The sequence below is a fragment of the Staurois parvus genome, unplaced genomic scaffold (genome assembly GCF_062004578.1).
Source record: "Staurois parvus isolate SC_StPar_1 unplaced genomic scaffold, SC_StPar_1.0 ptg001570l, whole genome shotgun sequence".
In the NCBI taxonomy this organism is placed as follows: Eukaryota; Metazoa; Chordata; class Amphibia; order Anura; family Ranidae; genus Staurois; species Staurois parvus.
In genome coordinates, this window is record NW_028319366.1 from 854,180 (window position 1) to 867,818 (window position 13,639).

Here is a 13,639-nt window from a genome sequence, read left to right on the forward strand (position 1 = left end):
CTTAGTGGTTTTGGTGGTTAAGAACGGGCGTATCTTGGAGATGTTATGGAGGTGAAGTTACAAGATTTGCAGCTGAAAGGACAGATGGGAATCCAGGATTACGCCTAGTACCCTGGCATGAGGAGAGGGACTGATGATTCCTAGATTGTAAGCTCGAAGGAGCAGGGCCCTCAATCCCCTCGTGTATCACATTGTATTGTTCTGTCACATGTTCTGCCCCCTTTGTAATGTACAGCGCTGAGCGAACTATTGGCGCTTTATAAATACTGTATAATAATAATGATTGGATTATTGATCTTCATGGAGAGGTCAGGGGAGGGGGCACAGGATGGAGGGAATAGTATGAGAGGTTTTAGAAAGATAGAGTTTAAGGAAGTGAAGTGACATCCATGCCGATATGTCACTTAGTAGGTTAGTAATGAGAGAGGAGACTGAAGGGGTGAGGTGAGGAGTAGAAAGATAGATTTGTGTGTCATCAGCATAGAGATGGTACTTGATGCCACACAGCCTGCTCAGTTCAAAGAAAAGACCCACCCACTCTCAGCCTGATCTCTACAATGCAGCGGGTTAACCTTGCTACTAAATATTAAATGGGTCAACTGCTAGTGGAATATTTAGTAGCCAGGAAATGTCACGGATGGACTTCTTACACAGGTGACAACCTATCACGGGACCACGCTTGGAGTCACTGAGCTCCTGAGAGCGACCCATTCTTCCACAAATGTTTGTAGAAGCAGTCTGCATGCCTAGGGGATGATTGTATACACCTGTGATCATGGAGGGGATTGGAACACCTGAATCACATGATTTGGAGGGCTGGCCCATGACTTTTAGCAATATAGTGGGTGTGTATGAATATATATATATATATATATATATATATATATAAAAATACATTTCCATATAAATGACAATTGTTGTTTAAGTGGTGTGTACCTTTAAATTGTACACTGGTTGCAAAAAAAAAAAAAAAAAATGAAAGCGTGGCAGGATAAACAGTATAAGAAAAATGCTTTCTTCCGCCCTAAATATCCAGCATTAATTTCCACTGCAATTACCACGAGGTCAGGCTGAGTCATTCCCCATTGGAGTTTATTGTTCTCAACTTTTCCTTAAAAACTTCTGCGAATTACAAAAACGTCAATGATTCCCATTCACTGGAAAATAAAGGTTAAAAGAAATAACCCAATACATGTCTTGACCACTTCTGCAGTGTTTCTGTGCCGTTCTGTGATACATTTCCTGATAACTTGAAACTGAGTTCCACCCAAAAGGGGACGTTCAACTTTAAAGATAGGTCCCCCGCTCCCCATTAAGGATTGGCACCTTTGGGGAGGGGGGAACGGGTACCCGAATTTGACAGGTATTCAGGAAGCGTAGAGCTACTCGCGCATGCGCAGTAGGCACCCAGCGGTGAAGCTGCAAGCTGTCACAGCCGGATGCCCACACTGAAGTTGCCGGCGCCTGGAATACAGGACGGCTGCTGAAACAGGCTGCGGCGGGGGGAACGCGGGGTCATGGGACAGGTAAGTGGCTGTGTTTTAAAAGTCAGCTGCTGCAGTTTTTGTAGCTGCTGACATTTATTATTTTACACTAAGTGGAACTCCGCTTTAATACCAGCTGTAAATCTGAATTGTAATCTGCGCATATAATATCTTCTCTTGTTCCCTTGTCCCCCACCTTTCCCAATCAGCAGGCATTTTTCAATCAAATAATTTCATTAAAAAAAAACAAAAAAACACAGAGACCCAATGATGTCATCAGTAGGTCTTTCTGCTAGCTTTGTTCTACAGTAACATGGAGTTCAGTGGGCTGCTGTCCGTGAGATGGGAGAAGTTTACTCATACTTGAATGCTAAACCAATAACCTGTAAGGGCTTTTGAAGACTTGCCTATGGAGAATTTTGGGTACCATAGTGGTTTGTTTTTTTTTTTGGTGCGATTTCATGAGAATGTACAATTTTTGACATGTTTGGTGTCTATTTACTTGACGGAATCCAATCTTTTATATTTTACCATAAATTGTGTATAATAGTGTATGTTTGCACTAAAATTGATTTTAGTGTTTTTTTTTCCCTGAAAAGTTAGGTTTCAAAATAGCTGCGCAAACATTGCGCGATATAAAAAAAATTGCAACTACCACCATTTTATTCTTCTGGGTCTCCATGTTCAGAGCCAGTTCACACCAGAAAGTGCGTTCTGTGCGTGTTTCCTGCACTACATTCAAAACTCATTGCACGTTGCAGTGTCAGTATTAACGTAACAACGCTAAAAACGCCGTTCATTTGCCTGCACCTGATAGTATGGAACTGCTGTACAGATGCTGTACATTTTTTATCATTTTTTATACTACTTTGGATGCCGTCCAGCCCGAAATTCAGCCCATAAACTGCATGGACTGAAATAAATCTTACTACATCCAGAGTGCATCGCACAGCACATTCCTGTTATATTCATGGTGTGAATCAGCCCTCACAAAAAGTTTTTTTTTTGGGGGGGGGGGGGGGGGGAGTTTACAGTAATTTCTAGCAAAAATGCAGTACATGTGCAAAACATACAAGTAATTGTCCTAGCAGGCAAGCAAGCTGAATAGGAAAAAAATTATTATTTATTTCAGGTACTTATATAGCGCCATCAATTTACGCAGCACTTTACATATATATTGTACATTCACATCAGTCCCTAACGGGTGGACTGACAACTCATGGGGCCCCCGGGCAATAGGGGATCATGTTGCCCGTGTCCTTGCCCCACTCAAAGCACACCCAAAAAAGCCTATAAAAAAAGGTAACGGGCATTTCATGGGGCCCCCTACTGACCCCGGGCCCTCGGGCAGTGCTCAAATGGTCAGTCCGCCCCTGGTCCCTAACCCTCAAGGGGCGTACAATCTAAGGTCCCTAACTCACATTCATACACATACTAGGGACAATTTACATTTTACACGCTGCTTTATAAATTGACCTTTAAAACAGTCATGTGACCTTACAGGCTGATGTTGTGGAAAGTGGCTGGGACTTGTAGTTCAACTGTAGCTGGAGGGAGATGCAAACATCAGTCCCTAACCCTCAAGGGGCGTACAATCTAAGGTCCCTAACTCACATTCATACATACACATACTAGGGCCAATTTAGACAGGAGCCAATTCACCTACCTGCATGTCTTTGGAGTGTAGGAGGAAACCGGAGTATCCGGAGGAAACCCACGCAGGCACAGGGAGAACATGGAAACTCCAGGCAGGTGGTGCCGTGGCTGGGATTCGAACCGACAACCCAAGTACTGCCAGGCGGAAGTGCTAACCACTAAGCCACTATGCTGCCCTAATGACTAATGAGCTCCTCTTTCACTCCGCTCTCTCCTCCTATCAACATGCTTCTTGCTCAGATGTTCAACAGATGGCACTATGCAGGACCCATAGTAAAACACAGAGTCACCAGCACTCCAAAAACATTTCCAGCACTTATTATGAACATGTAGGGTTAGCTTTTCAACTTATGTGACCTTATGCGTTCCTAATAAATGGAAACATTTTTGAGTGCTGGTAATGTTCTGCCTTGTTATATCTCTGCCTGGAGTTCAGCATTCACATACACCGTTTTATTTGTAGTATAACACATTTTCGAGGGGGGGCGGGGTTGTCTTGTGATTTTTAGACTGAAAGGTCCCATTAGTTTTCATAACCTAACCCTCGTGTGTGTAAAACATTTTCTTTCCGTCTAGCGCACATCGGTGATATTTATCCAGTCTTTACACCAATAAAACCAATAACAATATTCCGTTCAATAAACAGATCCCCGTCTTCAGACCGGTCCGCCTCCCGCTGGCCTAGCTACCTGTGTAACTTGGAAAAATGACCAATCGGCATAAAATGTCAGAATTGGTGGGTGGGGGTGGGGTGACGAGAGGCTTCACTCAGTCTCTTGTACTGTGTCGTCTCAAGCTAATTATTGTGCAATTTTTTTTTTACTCTCAGCCCAGACATCAAAATAAAAACCAGACGCAGCCGCTGCTAGATAAACTAAACACCCGTCCCTCCGAAAACCCTTAATTGTACGGCGGTCTCTCTGCGAATACCAAAAATGACAGGTTTGCAACCAAATCCTTACATGCAGAAATCACAAGGAACTTGGCGCTGAAGGTTACGCCCGCAGCTGCTGCGACCTTCAAACAGCCGGAGGCAAAACTCGCCAAGGGTTTTTTTTTTTCTTCCTCCCCCCCCCCTTTGCTGCTGTTTAACCCCTGCACTGCCAAAATATATACTGTTAAACAAACCTAACCCACGAAGATTAAAGGGTGGCGATAAAATACAAGGTTTCAAGTAAAACTGAAATTAATATTTAGGACAGTATTGAAACACCTTTAGGTCTCCATCACAAGGGGCATATTACGGCGTACACCCGTGCGAGGGCTGCCAAATACACCGCAGTGGACTAAAAATTGTGCATGTGGCATTTTTACCAACGCACCACTGCGCTGGGAAGGTGCAGTGGAGTGCCATTAGGAATCAACAGCACTGCAGCCCATCTGTGAGCGGTCACTGCAGTGCAATGGTGTGAATAAGCCCTTAATTTCCCCTTTAGCAATGTTATATCTGTATTTCGGATGTAACCTGTGGCTAAGCATCCCCCAGCCCCAGAGCCCAGACCGTAAGGCTCGGTTCACATATGTGCAGGTGGTGCGGCTGCGGATCCGCACAAAAATCCGTGCAGCCGCAGCACCCACACAGGAATGCGGGCCAGCGGGCGGGTGCCATTAGTTCTAATGGCACGCCGCCAGCACTGGTAAACGCAACCGTACTGGGAACCGAGGTTCCTGTGCGGGCTGCGTTTTCAGAACAAGTGAAGGGACTTCTTCCCTGCATGTCACGGGGCACAGGAGTCCATTCAAATGAATGGGCTCTCGCAGCCGCATATACAGTCATGGCCGAAATTGTTGGCACCCTTGATATTTCTCCAGGAAATCATGTATTTCTCACGAAACGTATTGCATTAACACATGTTTTGCTATACACATGTTTATTCCCTTTGTGTGTATTGGGACAAAACAAAAAAAGGGAGGAAAGAAAGCAAATTCGACATAATGTCACACAAACCTCCAAAAATGGGCTGGACAAAAGTATTGGCACCCTTTCACAACTGCGGATAAATAAGAATGTTACAAGCATGTGATGCTCCTGTAAACTCACCTGGGGCAAGTAACAGGTGTGGGCAATATAGAAATCACACCTGAAAGCAGATAAAAAGGAGAGACGTTCACTTAACCTTTGCATTGTGTGTCTGTCTGTGCCACACTAAGCATGGACAACAGAAAGAGGAGACGAGAACTGTCTGAGGACCTGAGAACCAAAATTGTGGCAAAATATCAACAATCTCAAGGTTACAAGTCCATCTCCAGAGAACTAGATTTGCCTTTGTCCACAGTGCGCAACATTATCAAGAAGTTTGCAACCCATGGCACTGTAGCTAATCTCCCTGGTCGTGGACGGATGAGGAAAATTGATGAAAGATTGCAACGCAGAATAGTCCGGATGGTGGATAAGCAGCCCCAAACATGTTCCAAAGACATTCAAGCTGTCCTGCAGGCTCAGGGAGCATCAGTGTCAGCGCGAACTATCCGTCGACATTTAAATGAAATGAAACGCTATGGCAGGAGACCCAGGAGGACCCCACTGCTGACACAGAGACATAAAAAAGCAAGACTACAGTTTGCCAAAATGTACTTGAGTAAGCCAAAAGCCTTCTGGGAAAACGTCTTGTGGACAGATGAGACCAAGATAGAGCTTTTCGGTAAAGCACATCATTCTACTGTTTACCGAAAACGGAATGAGGCCTACAAAGAACAAAACACAGTACCTACGGTAAAATATGGTGGAGGTTCAATGATGTTTTGGGGTTGTTTTGCTGCCTCTGGCACTGGGTGCCTTGACTGTGTGCAAGGCATCATGAAATCTGAGGATTACCAAAGGATTTTGGGTCGCACTGTAGGGCCCAGTGTCAGAAAGCTGGGTTTGCGTCCAAGATCCTGGGTCTTCCAGCAGGACAATGACCCCAAACATACGTCAAAAAGCACTCAGAAATGGATGGCAAAGAAGCGCTGGAGAGTTCTGAAGTGGCCAGCAATGAGCCCAGATCTAAATCCCATTGAACACCTGTGGAGAGATCTTAAAATTGCTGTTGGGAAAAGGTGTCCTTCCAATAAGAGAGACCTGGAGCTGTTTGCAAAGGAAGAGTGGTCCAAAATTCCGGGTGAGAGGTGTCAGAAGCTTATTGATGGTTATAGGAAGCGACTGATTTCAGTTATGTTTTCCAAAGGGTGTGCAACCAAATATTAAGTTAAGGGTGCCAATACTTTTGTCCAGCCCATTTTTGGGGTTTTGTGTGACATTATGTCATATTTGCTTTTCTGCCTCTGTTTTATATTTGTTCCAATACATACAAAGGGAATAAACATGTGTATAGCAAAACATGTGTTAATGCAATACCTTTTTTGTGTGAAATACTTGATTTTCAGGAAAAATATCAAGGGTGCCAACAATTTCGGCCATGACTGTATGTGAACCAGGGGTTACAGCATGAAGAACAAGAGTTAGTTGGAGCTTTACACAGCACCCACTATCCCATGATCATTGGTGCAATGCTTTGCAGGCTTCTGTGGAAAAGATCAGCACATTTTTTTCCCTAACAAGAAAAAAAATTGCATTTATTTTTTCAGGGTGAACTTAGACTTCAACCCCTTTACTGGCATGGCTGCATGTTGTATGGACCTGACAGCTGGGGTATTTACACACACTCCTGGTAGCTGCAGCCACCAGGATTGTGTGTACATCTGACAAGCCGACTCAGATGGAAGCAATTGGGCAACTCTGCCAACCCCCCTGGTAACGAGTGTCCTGCAATGTATCCTGGGCTCTGCTTGCCCGTCTGCAGGCCCTGGCCCAGCATAGCAGGTGCCACCAGGTAGAGAAGGAGCTGAGCAGTGTCCGCTCCCCTCTCCTTCTTGCTGCCCCTGAAGTAGCGCGTAAAATGTAAATTCCGGCTCCCCCTTTCTCTTTACCATCTGCACTGCATTAGATTCATTAAAGGACAGTTGAGACATCTAAAACGTCTTTTAGATTTCTCATTAAAGAGAACCTGTCAATCAACGAAGAGGATGTGGCCGGAAATTCACGACTATTTGGGATGCTTGGTTGGGTACACCAGGATTAGCGCCAATTCAGCTAGTCAATAGGATAGAATATTAAATAGCGGAGTCTCTTCAGGTTTGCTGTGATATACATATAGACAGGAGTTAGAGCCATATGTGTACTAAATATGCACATCTGGCAGACACTGGACTTCTATCTATTGCACTAAACATGGATAGGTTGAGGCAGCTTGATTTTTCAAGTTCAGTTTGGTGAAAGAATGGTTTGTTTTGACTGTTCTGGTTTTGTATTTTGGGTTCATTCTTTTTTGTTTTTTGGTTTTATGAAAAAATGTATGGAAAATATTGTGGTTTGGGATCTGTACTTATATCCTCTGTATGCATTGATATATACTCCTTCGTATCACAATGTTGTAAACTGTTAAACCCAATGCTATCCCCTGCTGGAGATTGGGGTTATAGGACTGTGTATGTACATGGATCCAAACTTCAATTAAAAAAGATTAGATTTAACCCCTTGCCTACAGGGCACTTGTACCCCCTTCCTGCCCAGGCCAATTTCCAGCTTTCAGCGCTGTCACACTTTGAATGACAATTGCGCGGTCATGCAACACTGTACCCGTATGAAATTTTTATCATTTTTTTGTGACAGATAGAGCTTTCTTTTGGTGGTATTCAATCACCTCTGGGTTTTTTATTTTTTCTTAAACCAAAAACCACTTAAAATTTTGAAAAAAAAAAAGTTTTTTCTTATAAAATTTTGTAAATAAGTGATTTTTCTCCTTCACTGATGTGCGCTAATGAGGCTTCAGTGATGGGCACTGATAGGCTGCACTGATGGACACTGATAGGTGGCACTGATGGACACTGACAGGCATCACTGATGGGCACTGAAAGGCAGCATTGACTGGCACTGATGCACACTGATAGGCGGCACTGACTTGCACTGATAGGTGGCACTGATTGGCACTGATGGGTGACACTGAAAGGCAGCTCAGATGGGCACTGATATGTGGCATTCATGTCCACTGGTAGGCACTGATGGACACTGAGAGGTGGCACTGCTGGGGCTAGACAGATCATCAGAGCACACTGATCATCAGTGCCCTGATGATCAGTGTACATGTCCCTTCCGCGGAAAGCCGATTACCGGCTCTCCTCTCGAGCTGTCGGCGTGACAGCTCGAGAGGAGAGAAATGCCGATAACCGACATTTCCCTGTTTACATGCGATCAGCTGTGATTGGACACAGCTGATCACATGACCGAGCCGATATCTTCGGCTCTTTCCGTGGATCGGTGATCCGCTGTGTCCCTCACCGCCGATCGCCGTGCATGCGCGGTGAGAATAGGAGGACGTCATATGACATACTCCCAGAACGAGAGTACCACCTTGCGCCCGTCATTGTACTATATGGCGGGCGGGAGGTGGTAAAAAAAAAAAAAAGTGAACCTGTCACCAAAAAAAAAAAAAAAAAAAAAAAAAAATCAACAAATTGGGGACTGTCAGCAAAAGGGTTAAATGTTATCCTACGCAGCTGCTTCTACAAGGACAAGCTAAGAGCTAAGCGAAAACAGCTAAAGCCCAACGCCAACAAATGTTTTTCATGTTTGTCAGGTTTTTACTTTGTGGTCTGTATCCCCAATTAAGATTTTGCCTCACTTCCTGGCTGGACAGCAAGTGACTGTTAACCTCTCCTTAATTTTTGCCCTCTTACAGGGACAAGAAGGAAGAACTGTGGCAAAATGACCTCCATAGGGATAACCAATAGAAGTATTTATGCTTCCCACATGTATCCAAAACTAAACATTTCGGTTAGAGTAGAGCTTTAACGACGTGTCAACCCCAAACACGATGAACTTCTCTTATTTGCTTCCTTTAGGTCTGCTAAATATCCCATGGAAAGATCTTTGAAATATCCATTTATTAAGCGCAAAACTATACTTGTTATGTTGGTTTCCTCTGCATGCTTCCTTTGTTATGTCAATAGTCTAATTCAGGGCTTGCAATTTCCACTCGCCTGCTCGCCAATGGCGAGTGGAAATTATGGTGGGGGGCAAGTGTGTCTGTACGTGCCTGAGTGTGTATACATGTGTCTGTGTGTGTGTGTGTATACATGTCTGTGTATGTGTGTGTATACATTTGTCTGTGTGTGTGTGTGTATACGTGTCTGTGTATGTGTGTATACATGTGTCTGTGTATACGTGTGTGTGTGCATACGTGTGTGTGTGTGTGCATGTTTCTGTGTGTGTATGCACATGTCTGTGTGTGTGTTTGTTGGTGTCGAGTAACTCTAAGGCCTGGCTAGTAGCTAAGGACTTGAAATTTTGAGCCCTCTAATTAGCCCTTTCACGTCTCATCTTGGGCTACAGACAAATCAGTCCCTATGTTGTGGTGGAATTCAGAGGTTTAGCAAAAAATAACAGGGCAGGGCTGACACCATTTCTTGTCAATTTGAAACCACAACAGGTGTTTTTCTGCAGAGCAGTGTTTCTCAACCTTTTACAGTCAAGGAACCCTTTAAAATTATGGGCAATCTAAAAGGCACCCTCTAAAATCATGCACAAATCTCAAGGTACCCCATTATAAAATAATAAAAAAAAAAAAAACTATTCTAATAGTTTTACATAATGTAGCTACACCCGCACATGTATGATACCCAATGTTAGAGGTGATTTATTCTTCCAAATCAAATACACTGGTACTGACTAGTATTCCAGTGTTTCTCTTCTCCTTAAATTTTTTTCTCCATCACTGAGCTAATGTGACCCCAGCACTGATGGAGAGGGGCGGGGGAGGGTCAAACAAGGATGCTGTGCAGACTACCAACATCCTCCTTATTAACCGATGATGTCATTGGCTGTTGGGATGCCGGCGCCTAGAGCGTCATAATGGTGCACAATGAAAAACTGTGGCTTTCGGTAAATAAAAGGCAGGCTTGATCCACCGCTGGCTTGTATACACGTTTCAAGCAATTTTTAGGCATTTTGCCAAGGCCCCCTGAAGAAACCTCAAGGCACCCTGGTTGAAGAAGGCTGCTGTAGGAAAATACATGTGCTGCAGAGATTTACTGAATATTTTTGTTGTTTATATTGCCCTGACATGCAGTTTAACCCATCCTGCCCAGATCCAACCAGGTCTTTATGCTGGGGGCAGAAAGGATTAGCCAATCATATGACAACTGATGCCAGCTAAAGGTTATGAGCACTGACAGCTCAGTCGCTGTGCTGGAGAGCACAGAAAAAGCTCTGCCACCCAAGGATAGATGCGTGCGGCATGAAGGAGTCAAAGCCCACCCTCTTTGCCGCTACACATATACCTTACATGGGGGGCAAAAGGTTAAGAGCCGATTCCCCATGCAATAATTCCAGCACTGGACGGCAGCAGCAGAGGGGTTAATAAAGTGAAAAACGGGCACACCTCTTGTTTGGTTTTGGTGGTGTAGCCCTGGACAGACTCCCGGGCCACGAGGCTTTCCAGTGCGTCTTGGACGGTGCGAATCTTCTCTGACTGGATGTCCAGCTGCAGGGTGAAAAACGGTTGAAGAGTGGCTGATTCCTTGGAGCTTTGCTGGTACACGACAGACCTGGAATAGAGAGAATAATGATACAAAATTCAGGATCAATCAGTGATTTGCCGATACCAATCAGGAGGCAATGTAAAAAAAAAAACAAAAAAAAAAAACAAAAAAAAAAAAAAAAACAAAACAAAAACACAAAACAAAAAACAATTTTATATACATTGTAACCAACCAACTTATTGCTTGCAGGGCAATAAATAGAACAGATACAATGAAGCAGTATAATAAATGCAGACAATGTAGCAGTCAAGAAATCAAAGAATCTTTTTACCGAGATTTTATATTCATTGTAACCAACCAATCCATTGCTGGCAGGGCAATAAAAAAATATACTGGATACAGTCTAGTAGCATATTTGATGAAGACAATGTAGCAGTAAAGAAAAACAGAATCTTTTTACCCAGATTTTAAATACATTGTAACCAACCAACCCATTGCTAGCAAGGCAATTAAAAAAAGGGGCAGACTGACCATTCGAGCACTCAGGACTGCCCGAGGGCTCGAGGTCAGTAGGGGGCCCCATGAGATGCCCTTGGTACCTTTCATTGGCTTTTTCATAGTTTTTTTTGGGTGTGTGCGAAGACACAGGTGCCCCATGAGTTGTCAGTCCACCCCTGCTGCCATGTTACTTTACCCCCTTCCTGACCAGGGCAATTTGCAGCTTTCAGCGCTATCACACTTTGAATGACAATTGCGTGGTCATGCAACACTGTACCCAAATATATTTTTTACCATATTTTTGAGACAGAAAAAACTTTATTTTGGTGGTATTTATTCACCACTGGGATTTTTATTTTTTTTGCTATGTAAATGAAAAAGTCCAAAAATTTTGAAGTGTTTTTTTTATAAAATTTTGCAAATTAATATTTCATCCTAAATCTTTGCCAAAATTTATTCCGTAATCTTTTTAATAAAAAAAAAAAATCCAAATTAGTTTATAACCAAAAATTATAATTTTTAAACTTTTTTTTACATTTATTTTATTTTTTTATATTATTTTTTATTTTTATTTTTTTTACATACTGTCACCCAAGCAGTACAGTGTCACCATGGTGACACTGTACTACTAGTGGGGGGTGATGAAGATTTTTTTTTTTTTTTACACACTGATGGCTTTTACACCCATATAGGATGTAAAAGCAATCATTTCTCTTTCTCTCTGTCTGCATTCTTGCACTCATTGAGAAGTACCGAGTGAGCTGTGATTGGTCACAGCTTGTCACATGGCACAAGGCTGTTGTGAATAGCCTTGTACCATGTGACCTCTGTGATCATTCACAGATTTCACACGTAGTAAGCAATGATGTCACAAGTGACATCTTGCTTACTACTTTGCATGTGATCACTGATTGGCCAATCAGTGATCACATGATCGGGACCTCGTACAGAGGTCCCGTCAGACGATCGGTGTTTCACTGTGTCCGGAAGACACAGCGGCACCGGAGAGCGCGCACAAGCAGGGTGCGGGGAGGCCGTTTAAGAACGGCCACCCGACCCTGCACTGCCACCGTCCGGCCGTCTATATGCAACAGCCGGTCGGGAAGTGGTTAAGTGCCCATGAATTGCACATGAACGCGCTATGCATTGCTGTACAACTCATATGCAATCCGGGTGCAATGCGATCCCATTCATTTAAATGGACTGAAATCACGCTAGACCGGACCAAAAGTAGTGCATACACCATTTACAAAGCACAGAGCGACTAGATCGCATGGTACTTCTGTACTTTGCGATTCGGTGCAGGCAGACACACTGCATTTGCAACCTGTGATTAGGGTGTCATTAGCATTACACCCACTGCAGATCACAAGGGCAGTACATTTTGAACGCGGTGCAGGAAGTATGTACGGAACGCAGGATTCCCGAACCACGTTCTGGTGTGAACTAGCCCTAAGACCAGGTGATCCTGAATTAAAGGTGCTTATTCAAGCATTTCCAGTTTTTCAGGTGACAAATCTCTGTCCTTGTTTCCCAATTGCGCTCCTGTGTTGTCACATGGGTTTCCTATGAAAAACTACAAGTGGCCGATTGAACAACCATTACACAGGTATGGTCCACTCACTGTTTTCACCTTCAAGAAACACGTTCTGATAAAATGCCATACAGCCAAATCTGGAGTGTATGTATGCTGAAGTGGCTGCAAAGAGGCTGCAGGAGATGAGCAAATGAGGATATGGGGGGGAATTGAAAACGGATTTTTGATACACATTGTGCAATGACAACTCAAGTTATCTGATGCTTCTGAACAAATCACTGCTTCTGTTTTTAATCCAGCCAGGAATCTAAGATGGGTTCAGTCCGCGCAAGAATCCACAAGACGGGTTTTACAAACACTGGACACTTCACTTTTTTTTTTCCCTGCCTACGTGGAAGATTTTGCGGTTTGCAATTTACGACCTGTTCACAACTTCATACTTTCCAGATGCAATGACTCTACGGGGAAGGAGCCTACGCACAATGGCGCCTTTCTTTCTTTTCGTGTGGCGCCTCCATCTTCCAGGAAGAGAATCCACAGGACACCCGGGATGAATGAAAGAAAGAGATCGAATCCAGGCCAGATCTTCTGGAGGCTGCCGGAGCCTCTGTTCACAGACACTTCCGCATGCAGTCAATGTAACTGAACCTGGGCCGGAGCTCTCCAATCAGCAGTGAGCATGAGCTAGCCGGCCATCTTTGAACAAGGACAGCTGAACCTGTGAGATGGTTCTGTAAACAAACTCCATTTTTAATATCTTTCTCTATTTATTTTGTCTGAGATTGTGAAGCAGCCATCTTCTGTTCAGAATACACCGATCAGCCATAACATTATGACCACTGACAGGTAGTGAATAACACAGATTATGTCATTGGTCCTAGATTGTAAGCTCCCAGGATCAGGCCCTCCTATCCCTCTTGTATTGAACTGTATTGTTGCTGTATTG

The 13,639-nt window shown here is 43.7% G+C and overlaps 1 protein-coding gene across 1 annotated transcript in view; it reads right to left on the reverse strand.

Annotated features, from left to right (window-relative positions):
- The window catches only part of USP10 (ubiquitin specific peptidase 10), a 78,909-nt gene that overhangs the window by 15,614 nt on the left and 49,656 nt on the right, over positions 1-13,639 (reverse strand). The window contains exon 11 of the mRNA XM_089662863.1: positions 10,559-10,724. Within this exon, the coding sequence (XP_089518989.1) occupies positions 10,559-10,724 (166 nt within the window). The remainder of the gene's footprint in view (positions 1-10,558; positions 10,725-13,639) is intronic.